The sequence below is a fragment of the Halichoeres trimaculatus genome, unplaced genomic scaffold (genome assembly GCF_033239565.1).
Source record: "Halichoeres trimaculatus isolate MK-OKI-2021-1 unplaced genomic scaffold, fHalTri1.1 fHalTri1_scaffold_19, whole genome shotgun sequence".
NCBI classification, from domain to species: Eukaryota; Metazoa; Chordata; class Actinopteri; order Labriformes; family Labridae; genus Halichoeres; species Halichoeres trimaculatus.
The window spans coordinates 26,725,210-26,737,104 of record NW_027437197.1 but is presented as its reverse complement, the minus strand read 5'-3'; the positions used below and the strand labels follow the sequence as shown (position 1 = coordinate 26,737,104).

General features: G+C 38.8%; 1 protein-coding gene across 1 annotated transcript; it reads left to right on the top strand.

Annotated features, from left to right (window-relative positions):
* Positions 1-2,051: 2,051 nt before the first annotated feature.
* On the top strand, positions 2,052-11,895 carry LOC141808303 (histamine N-methyltransferase-like). The gene is made up of 7 exons (XM_074694834.1): positions 2,052-2,235; positions 2,947-3,092; positions 3,672-3,724; positions 4,282-4,389; positions 6,438-6,568; positions 7,749-7,842; positions 10,606-11,895. Exons 2-7 carry the CDS (start codon positions 2,956-2,958, stop codon positions 10,965-10,967), a joined length of 885 nt encoding a protein of 294 aa, XP_074550935.1. The 5' UTR covers positions 2,052-2,235; positions 2,947-2,955; the 3' UTR covers positions 10,968-11,895.

The window sequence follows — 11,895 nt, the reverse complement described above, 5'->3', positions numbered from 1 at the left end:
TTCTAGTGTGAGCTGTTGACGGATGAATCTTTAGCCCCACGATCGTCTCACGGACTCGTCGGAGCCGCCCCGATAATTTTCAAACATGTTTGATATTTATCTGGATGATTACAACATTCATTCTCACTGAGGATGACAACAGACAATTATAAAGAGCCCCAGAGACCAGACAACAGACAACAAGGCTTATAGTGAAACTGAAAGGCTCCGGGTCAGCTGACTGCTCACTCCACTGGCCCACTCCAGACAGTTCAATAATGCCTTTAAAAATAACACATAACCACGCCATTTTCATACAGTAGCAAACTGTTGTTTTATCAGTGATGGGTGTGAGATCATGCCATTATTGGCTGATACAGCAACAGTTTCCCCTCTGTCCCTCTGCGTGCGCGTAATGGATGAAAGGCACCGCTGCAGACAGCTCCGCTTCTCTCTCCTCCTGTCCCACCAGTTGTGCTAAGCAGTGCTTATAGCAGAATAAACACATTATTTATGAACACAAAGTGGCCCCAATATAAGAATTAAAAACTATCACTCTGGGCCTGGGAAAACGTGACATTTTTCTTGTTCATTCATGAACATATTCATGTTTAACTGATCTAAAAGAGAATATGAATTTTCCGTGGTCGAGCGCCCTGTTGTTTACATTATTTTCCTTAATTTTAGTTTCTCCCGTGCGTTCAGACCGGTTTATCCAGCTGTGACGCCGCCATCACTACAAGACTGACGTCATGTGGCGCTCCGGAGGAGAGGACATCTCAATGCTCATAAAATGAACCTCCTCGTCTCCTCTCTCCTCTCTTCGTTTCCTCGCGTCTCTGGCATGAATGTCTGGTGGGCGGGACTAAGACGCAAGTGGAGGAGGCGAGTGGAGGAGGCGAGGATGGAACTTTGGAGCTTTGAGAAGCACCCTCTGCCTCCGCAGGTTGTAATACCACACCCTCTTTGAGGTCTCGCGATAGTTTGTTAGTGCAGACGTTTGATAGAGTATACCGGAGGTGCCTGGCCTGTGTTCTTGTGTTGTTGAGATACAGGTTGTTTTTGTTGATATTTTGCTCTTGCTCCTGTGATGTAAATCCTGTAGCAATGCAGGTGAACGTATGTTTCGTGTTTTAATTGGCATTTCGTCATGTTAACTCCGGGACTTCAGTCTGTCTCTGAACCGTAGATGGGAAAGCTGATTAACATTTATTTACTTAGCTCGTTGCTGGTAACTCTAGGAGTCCGGGCCAAAGTGAGAGAAAAGACTAAAGAGGAGGAAAAAAAGGTGCACCTTGTGCACAACCGCACATTTATTGAGGAAACAAAGACCAAAGTAATGTACTCCCGCCCCACACACACCTGCGTGCACTCAGACTGTCTCTCCTTCTGCTGTCACACGCGCGCGCACACACACACACAGCACAGACTGTCACCACGTTAAAGGGGCAGGGCTGGCCAGCAACAGTTTCTATTAGCAAATAAGAGCAGTGCACTGTATATATAACACACACATATAGAAATTTCAACTGTAGCTGGCTGCCTGCCTCCCTCGTCATGGACCTCACCGCACGTTACTGAGTATAAGTACTAAACAATAGTACTATAGTACTAAGGTACTATTATATTGTTATATGTACTAAAACAAGATACAAAAATACAGTACTATACAATACACTTTAGCTACAAAATCAGTTTTTCTCAAAAGAATCTGAATGCACCTGTTTTCAGCCCTGACAATCACCATGTGTGATCACAGAGGAATAGGGTAAACACAAAAATTATCATACAACTCCTATCTTATACCTGATTGGTTGGTTTAGTGGTATTACAATTCTCCCCATGGTACAACCATACCTGGTCTCCCCTACATGTGTATTTACTGCTTAAAAAATAAATAAATAAATAAATAAATAAATAAAAATAATAATGAAAAAAAACACATGCGACGCAATCTTCAAAAAATTAAAATCCAAACAATCACATTTAAGGTGACCCTGCAGCTCAGATCAAGATGAGGCAGCTGTGTTGTTTACAGTCCTCCCTCCAAAGACAGAGCGAGTTGAAGAAATGTCTTAATCGTGTGAACTTCAGTTTTGCTTTAAGAGGTCTGCATGGTGTTATATCATTCATTGGTTCGTTCCTCCTGAGGATTTTCGCCCTCCTTAAGCGGAAGCTGTGGACACTACAGTGGGAGGGTTTTATTCCAGCCTGCAGAATCAGATCACAACGGTCACATCCAAACCTCCAAGACATGTAAGTGAAGGATTTAGAGTATTGTCTCATTGTATCCGCAGATCAAACACCTCCTGTTTCATTACGACTCAGTTTGTGCTTCTGAAATGTCTGTGTGGAAATCCTCCTTTGGGCTCTCACTTCTTTCAGGGTTTGATTTTTGTCTGAATGTGGCTCTTTCTGTTTCCGTGGCTGTTAACATGTCCGCGGACAGCTTCTCCGTGCTAATGTCAGGACCGTCAACAGAAGACCGCAGCAGCTGTCGGCATTAGGACCAGACACTCAGCCTTTGGAGATGTTAGAGTTCAGTGCTCCTACAGCCAATGCTATGTGTAATGCACTGTTGAGCAACAGGTTCAGCCCGTTCAGCCACTCTGAGGACTGCGCATGTGTAGAAAAAAAATTGAAAAGAAAAGAAAAACAGACTGCGGGCTCTAAACTGCAGACTCGTGCCATGGTTTTCTGAACCTATCTTCTGTGCATCTTTCCTTCTTAAATTTGCGTTTTGCCAACAGAAAGGAACCAGGAAAGTTACTGTTTGTAATGGTGATACTGCAATACATGTTGTGATGACAAAGAAAGCCAAGATGCCACTTTCTTCTCATAATGTTACATTACTACATAAATGAAAACCCAAATGCATATTTGCAAAACACAGTTTGACTTCAGTTGCTCTTCACAAGATTTTGTGTTTGACAATACTGTTTGTTTGTTTGTTTGTTTGTTTTTCAGACTTTTGCAATGGCATCTCCACTCAAGAGTTTGGTTCACGATGATAGTAGGTACCAGAAATCCTTCCAGCTTTTTCTGGAGCGCTCCTCTGAGCATCAGTGCATGCGGGACTTCATCCACAATATACTACCAGATGTACTGGATAGGTAACCCCTCTCTCTCTCTCTCTCTCTCTCACACACACACACACACACACACACACACACACACACACACACACACACACACAGAGAGAATAAACCTACTTATCTGAAGATGGAAAAGGAAACAGGACACGTGTCCACAAAACAAGGCGTGCCCATGTAAAATAACATACTGTTGTTTGATAAAATTCCTCTTCCTGCACTTTTTTTTTCTTTTGAAAAAACTCAAGCTGTATATACACCATGCTACTGAGAAGTAAACCTACCCTCCTTCGGTTTTCCACTTGCTTCCAGTGGCTTTCTTAGAAGTAAATCACAGAGGAATCCTTTGAGACATGACTCACAGGCTGAATACAAAAGTGCAACAGGGTTATTAAAATTCTGAAGAAGAGTGTTAGAAAATACCTGAGCAGCATTCAAAGCCATGGTATAAAACATTTTATCAGAAGGCCTCACTGCCTAAGTGGGAGAATTGACAGTCACAAACCCAAAAATGTGACCTAAATTTTACGAGTTGGAAGAAGTGACTTTCTAGACTTGACTGTTCTGAAGACTCAAAGTGTTTCTCTTCTCTCCCCCTAGCATTGGAGAAGGAAAGTCACATCTAAACGTCATTGGAGTAGGAAGTGGTGCTGGTAAGAACATGCTACAGAATACTTTTAAAACTGAACTCCTGCTATCAGACTGCTTGAAATGTCTGAGAGCTCTTTTACTGCTTACACCAATAAAGAACCTTTACCCTTTGAGTTGCAGTCAAGGGTTTTTACACATTTAATCATTTATCAGTTTAATCTTTAACTGTAGTCCAGCGCAAAGTGACCTACTTATTCGCACCTTTGCCAGGAAAAAAAAATATGATAATACATTTTTTTTTTGTTCTAAGCAAAACAACTTCTCACAAATAAGTTTGGCCCTTTACTTCTGTAAATCCAGCCTTTTAAATATACCTGAGCTGTCATGTTACTATCATATTGAAATGATGTTACAGATTTACTCAGATAATGTATTTAATTGACTAACTGCTCACCCACAAGCTGTTGTTTTCATATAAAAAGCTGATTAATTCAGCACTTGCTGTATTCAGTGTTTGTTTTTACCTGTTTTCGAGATCACAATGACATCCACTGAAAAATGATCTAAAGAAGACATAATAAAGCAGCTTATGAAATAACAAATGTGCCGGTGTCTGTAGGGGAGATTGACCTGGAGATGCTCTCCAAGCTCCATCAGAAGTACCCTGGAGTGACAGTGGACAATGAGGTGGTAGAGCCAAGCAGTCAGCAGCTACACAACTACAAAGGTACAGCTTCCAAAGGTTACAGTATTGAGCCTTTAGAGATTTCAATTGATCCATGACAATACTACAGTTGTTTAAAAAACTTTAAGACTTCTGGCTTTAAAATATTGTTGATGGCTATATAAAAAGAAAATAATAATACTGACTGTGTGTGTGTTTTAACACACTATTTACTGTCTACAATACTGCAATCTTAAAAGATACATAAGCTAATGTGTTTATTATACTGAGAAAGGTGTATAATGCACAACTATTATGACCATGGTTACATGGTGACAGGTTTGCTTTGTTGGTACACATTATAAAACAAGGTTTTTAAAGGCCTCAGTGTTGTTTTAGTATAGGCTCTGAATAAACTGTACAGCATAGTGGGTTTTTTGTGCTAAATTTATGCTATTACTCTTTCTTTGTACATTACTTTAAGAGATTTCAATCACAAACTCAAAATAGTCACAGAGTTTGATTTCAGTGATCAGGTTTGATTGTGTTTTATTTATTTATTTAGAAGGATAGCCCCTTGAGATGGACCATCTCGTTTTCAAGGGGGACCTTACAAGACATAATACAGTACAGATAGTACAATACACTACAAACAACATTAAATACAGAATACACACACTCAAACACACTCATGCATAAACACTATGCTTCAGATGGTAAGTCATTCCCTCATCAAACTGTTTTGGTCCCACATAGCAAAGAATAAGATACGGCCTGTGATCACATACATAGGAACAACTACATAACATAGAGGGCAGGGTCAGAAACAAGTGCAAGGATTTGGTAGATAATTAAATAAGTAAGTCTTAAACATAGGAAAGGATGTGATAGATCTTAATGAGTCAGGTAGTTTATTCCAACCAGATGGAGCTTTATATTTAAATGCACGACGACCAACTTCTTTGGCTATTCTGAGGGTAAGGAAAATTAGATTGCTTGTGTGTCTTAGACTATATTGTGATGTTAATGGTATTAAAATTGCTTTAGATAAGGAGGAAAACTGATAAAGTTGCATTTAAAGATAAACTGGATCCAGTGGAGCATTCTTCTAGATTTGGGTGAGAGCCAGTTCAGAGACTCATACATTAAACAATGGTGGGTTTTAAAGTGGCAGCTGAGAGTGAATCTACAAAGACTGTTGTAAACCACATTAAGGGGACAAAGACTTGTTTCAGATGTATTTTGGTAAATAATGTCTGCATAGTCATATATTGGTAAAATCAATTGGGTTACAATTCTTTTTCGAACCTCTAAAGAAAAACACTCCTTGGAGCGATAAAGTAGCTCTAAAAGGCCATGTATTTTTTTGTCATTGATTTGATGTGAAATTTAAAGGATAAATGGGAGTCAAGCCAAACCCCTTAGTCTTTAAATTCATCAACTTTTTCTAAAGCTTTTCCATCAACGATATCAATAGACCATTGCAAAGATAGAGGACAGGAGGAAAATAGCATACTATACGATTTTGACTTATTCAGAAGAAGCTTGTTATAAGAAAACCATTTTTGCATTAAGTTAAAGTCCGATTGTAATGTGTGTTGTAGTTGAGAAATGTTAGAGCTGGAGTAATAGAGTACAGTGTCATCGGCATATAGCAAAATTTGAGTATTAAAGCAAACTTGCAGAAGATCATTGATGTAAATAGAGAACAAAAGAGGACCTAATGAGGAGCCATGTGGTACACCTTTTACTACCATCTCGAAATCTGATTTGCTGTTGTGTTAATTGTAAATAGACCAGTACTCATACAGCACTTCAGCAGTCTTTTCTAATCCACACAACATTCACACACTGATGGCAGAGATGGCAGTAATGGGGGATCATCAGTACCTGCTTTCATATTCATACCCATTGACGCACCCCTGATCCATAGGGGGAGCAATTTTGACTTCACTGTCTTGCACAAGGACACCAGCATGTGACTGCTAGATCTGGGACTGAACTCTTAACCTTCATCATCATGAGACGACAACTTTACCGCTGAGCCACAGCTGAAATGCATTTCAGCATCAGTTACATGACTTAACTCTGTTATATCTGTCCTTGTGTAGTTTTGGTGTCTGAAACAGCAGGTTTGGAGTATGTTAACTTCACCTGGCACAAGATGACGTCTTCTGAATTCGAGCTGTACTTAAAAAGGGAGAAGAGGGTTAAGAAAGCTGACTTCATTCATATGATACAGGTTTGTGTTGTAGATGGAAGTCATTTGGTGGTACAAATTGTCAAATGTTAACTTATGTTAATTTTTTTATACATATTTTCATTTGTTCTCTTTTAGAAAAACTTTATTTCTTGCACCTTTTATCATTTACACTTAATATTCAACATGACAATTTGGGACTTTAAAAACATATACATCTTTTTAAACAGATTATTTAAATAAATCAACTGTATATCAAAAAATAATGTAAATGTTTCACGTTAAACCAAAAAAAGTTTGCTCTGTCTTGACGTTGGTGACTCAGTTCTGATGGCTGTTGCAGTGGCCTAAGCACAACAAATAATTACAACCTTTTTTCTTTCTAAATTAATGATGTTTACAACTTAATGAGCAATTTGGTTCAACAAATAAAATTGGTCTTGGCATTTCATCTGTAATGTGAAGAACAATTATTATTAACCAGAAAGACAATTTTTAAGCACAAGCAATTAACATTAACTACCTGAAACAGAAGGAAAACCTCAGTTAGTGCGACAAAGTGCTCATCATCAACTCTCTTCTTCCATCTTCATTAATTTTTAGAGTCATTTAGAATACCATCACTTGCAAAGTATACAAGATGTTTTACTATTTACTGTAACAAAAAAGGTGAATCCAAGCTTCCATTAAAGATATTTGTATGTTTTTGATTACACCGTCAAACTGTGTCACCACAGTCAGACAGAAAATCTGATGGTATTGACAAAAACACACTTTACACAGTATGAATGTGTTGTCCACATTAGACATGTTTTTTTTTGGTTACTAACTGCCCTAATCCCCATCCTCTACTCTTTAATGTGGCATAATTCATTTTAAATAATTTGAATAATAAAGACAAATTGAAACAATAAACTCTTGTCTTGGGACAACAGATATTCTTGTTCCTTGGTTATCAAATGGTCTTTTAATTTACCAAAATGAAAATATACTTAGGAAAAAAAATGTTATATTTGTGCAAAAAAAAAAAAAACCTCTAATGGTCAACACTGAATGCTGTAAATTGGATAATTTATTTCACTTTTATTCAATTTGACACTTCTCTTTGTGGGACGTTTTTGCCAAAGTCTGAAGAGCCAGTGTTATATTAAATGTCCTTCATTGTGTGGTAAATTGGTGCAGTATACATCCAGTCACTAATTGACTGTGGTTAAATTGACAGATGCTGTACTATGTGAAAGATCCTGAAGCTACTATCAGCTTCTTCCAGGGCCTTCTTGACAAGAATGGAAAGCTTCTGATCATTCTAGTGTCCGGTAAGTACATGGATACAGCGGTATGTGAAAATAGCTGTTACACCAGTGTTGCAAACTTTTTCTCAGGTATGAGGTTCACCATTAATGGCTTTCAATGGCACTGTTGCTTTAAATGACGTATTAGAGTTACATTTATGGAATCACATAGAATATTACAGATAGATTCTTTAAATACCATAGATGTACCTAGAGTGCCATCATCTGAAGGAGCACTTCCTAAACCCCAGGGGCCTGTATTTACAAAGCATACCACAGCTTAAAATAGCTCTTAGTGAAGTCATTCGTAGAAAAATCGGAGAATGTCTCAAATTCTAAGACTTTTCTTAGAAGTTCCCCTGAGTAAGATAAAAAGCTATTCACAAAGTGTGTTAGACCTTTAGAGGGCCTCTAAAGTGAAAAACTATTGGGAGGAGGAAGGAAGAGGAGCACTAAGAGTGGACGCTAAAACTGGGGTTGGATTTTACTTTAAACACAGTTTCTGAGACAGCTGTTAGCTGTTTATTCACCGTGACCACAGGACCTACAGCAGGCTCTGTTCAGTTGTTTTTTTTTTGTCATTGTTTAGGTAGTTCTGACTAAACAAACCACTTTTTAGAACTGAGTCTGCATCCACCATGGACATTAAACACATGAAGTAGAAGCATTAAAGCTGGGTATCGAACCAGCGACCTTCTTGCTGTGCGGTTGTAGCACTTACCGTTACGCCACACACTTAAAAATGTTGGGTTAAAAACAACCCAATATGGGTTATTTTTTAACCCAACACTGGTTAAATATTGGACGGAACACATGCTGGGTTATTTTGACCCAACAAGTTGGGTTGGTTTCCTTTAACCAACAGTTGGGTTACAGGCTCAATTTGACTACACTGTAGGGTTTTATTTTACTCAGCCAGTTGGGTTGTTCAAATAACCCAACGTTACTCACAAGAAGCTATCACTAAAGTTGACTAACGTTGCAGGTTCCAGCCTCCCGATCACTGATCAAGCGCACTATCCACCTGTGCCACCGACGCTCGTGTCACAGTGATTTCAGATAGCCACCATACACGGTTACTACAGTGAGCTTTATATACATTTTATTAATATAAATTGAACATTGTAGTGAAAAAATAGTGCACATGTAGCAAACCTTGCTTGTATAAGGCTGAGTCTCTCAGGGTGTCTCTCAGTATGCAACGCTGCTAGATGGTGGTACTGCACGTAGAAGCCTGCGAAGAGAATCACGGTCGGGCCATAACGAGACTTGCCCATCCAGTGTCCTGGGGGGGGGGGTCGAATGAGTGGGGGTAAACTGGGGGTAGCTGTTGGTCGAGCATGCGTGAGCGTCAACCCAACATGTTTGGTAGTCCGAAATAACCCAACACAATATAATGAAAATTACAACCCAACAGCTGATAACTCAACTGCCAACCACAATAACCCAGCAACCTGGGTATTTAGATTACCCAACTAAATGAAAACAACCCAATTAAACTAACCAACAGTCTCAACCCAGCTGTTGGGTTGAAAAAATAACCCAACAATTTTTTATGTGCACCTTTGAAGCTGTCACAATTAGTTTAATTAAGCTGAGTTTCATCATCATGGCATCAATTTAATGGCCCCATTACACATTTCATAATACAGTCCAAGTTATACAATCAGTTGATTTTCATCACTATGGGTGCAGAGTCCCCCCCTCACCCCCAACCCTTTGTTTCCTGGAAAGTTTCTTTTTCATTTAAGTTTTTACATCGTGTTTAATAAAGATTGACAGCTGCTGTTCTTGTTTAGTGTTTCAGAAATAGTAAAGTACGTCAGGCGGGAGAGACAAGAAGAGATTAGACTCTAGAAAGAAAAAAAAAAGAAAGAATAAAAAAATGTGTGTGTGTGTGTGTATAGGCTGGACAATGATAACACCGGTGATGGGGGTATCTTGGCCTCAAAACCATATAATTGTAAATGACAGAGCTGTGCTGGCCACTCTATATACAGCTATGCTCCCAACATGGCTGATGGTTGGTGTGGCAGATGGCTGTCTTTCTTGAGCCTGGTTTAGCCTGGCGTCTCTTGCAGACCAAGCTCTCTGCCTGGGAAAAGGACGTTTTTTCTTGCCCCTTTAACTTGCTAAATGCAGCCAAGTGCTCTGCTCCGGTCAGATTGAGATAAGACTCTGTCTTGCCTATGAGACAGGACTGGATATTCTTCTATCTTGACATTAGTCTTTGTTCAATATGTAATAAATTTGCTCATTCTATAAAGTGTCTTGAGGTCAAATTTTGTTTGGAATTAGTGCTTAGTAAATGCAGATTGAAGACCTGGGACTGAGCTATCAGTAGATGGCGAACAGTTCACTTCAGTTGTGCAGCACTATCTGAGCTGGTGAATTAGACTTCACTAAGTTTGAAACAAATGTATGCTGAATTCAGATCTGTGTAAAGCAACACTGGCAGACAGAGGCAGTGTTTGCTCTGCAGCATAGTTTCTGAAGTATTTAATATTTTTATTTTCCAGTCTCCACGATAATTTGGGTATGACTTTCACTCTTCATCCTGCTTATTCTATACATGTGTAGTTGACTAACGTTTGAGTCTTTGTTGTATAATTAGGAAAATAGCTTTTTTTTCAGTTCAGCTCATATCCCCAGATGACTGAAGCATGCCATTTCCATCATATACATATACTGCTTTTCCCACACAATGATAAGGTGGTTTTTAATAAAGCCTTAAAGATGCATAGGACCGCTGTGATGCCTGTTGACTTTGGCTCTCGTCTATTCCAGGTGAGAGCGGTTGGGGTAAGCTTTGGAGGACTTACAGGAACGAGCTGTGTAATACAGAAATAAGCCAGTGTGTCACCACTGGGGACATCAAAAGCTTCCTGGACTCTCGGGGCATAAGATACCAGAACTACACACTGCCGTCTCAGATGGACATTACAGAGTGTTTCTCTGAAGGGGATGAGAAGGGAGAGCTGCTTCTTGATTTTCTGACCGAGGTGCTGGACTTCAGCAAGACGGCGTCACCTGAGCTAAAGGCTGGTGTCATGGAGATCCTCCGACATCCAGACTGTAGTGTTGAATCCAGTGGAAAGATTATCTTTAACAATAACCTTGAGGTGATAGTCTTAAACCAGCTCAGTTAAAAACAGGGTGATGATGCACTGAATGTGTTGTTTTCTTAAAAGAAGAAAATGTTAACTCAATGTAAACTCTATCATTGTATCAAATAATACACCAGGTGATCGAGTGTAGATAACTAAGAGGTTTAAGTGTATGGGTATAAACAGAGACATACAGAACCCACTGCACCATCTGCTGTACATCTGCAATTACTGCAGGACAGTTTAAAAGACGGGGATTTTTTTTTTTTCTAAACCTATAGTGTCTCATTTTTAAAATTAACCCTGATGTTTTATTGGTCATGAAAACTAGTTGAAACTAGCATTCAAATAATTCATTAATTGATGAAATAAATCTGGAGACGTGTATGTGCAACAGTAATAGAGTTAAAGGGAACATTTCCAAGTAATAATAGTTACATTACATCTCCATTGCTGAGTTTACATTTGCAGAGCTTTTTCTTACCAGAATCATTGGTGTAGTTATGATTAAATGTTCATTTCAGTTTAATTTAAGAAGTGTCTGTATCTGTAAAACTCCATGAAAAGTGTTGGAATCCCACTGAATTTACCCTGTTTGATATCTCCGGTGCCTAATGCTCCCTTACAAACAACTCTTCAGGTGTATATTATTGATGTAAACATTAAATGTAAAACTGTAATATGTTGTTTTCAATATTGTTTTAGAGTTTAAGGTCATTTTTATGATTGTTTACAATAAATTGAATCTAATCTATTCTAATCTAATGTAATAAAATGGTATATTTTTCACATCACATTCTGTTCAGTCATCATGAGACCCGCATTTTCACCAAACGTTGGGTTTAGAGTTTCAGTCATTTTACTCACATTACACATTAGCTATGGTGTAAGGCTATGACTGCTTTACTGCTGCTGCATCACACTACTATGTAACATGTAAAAATATATAGATAATTATCTTTTATTTGTG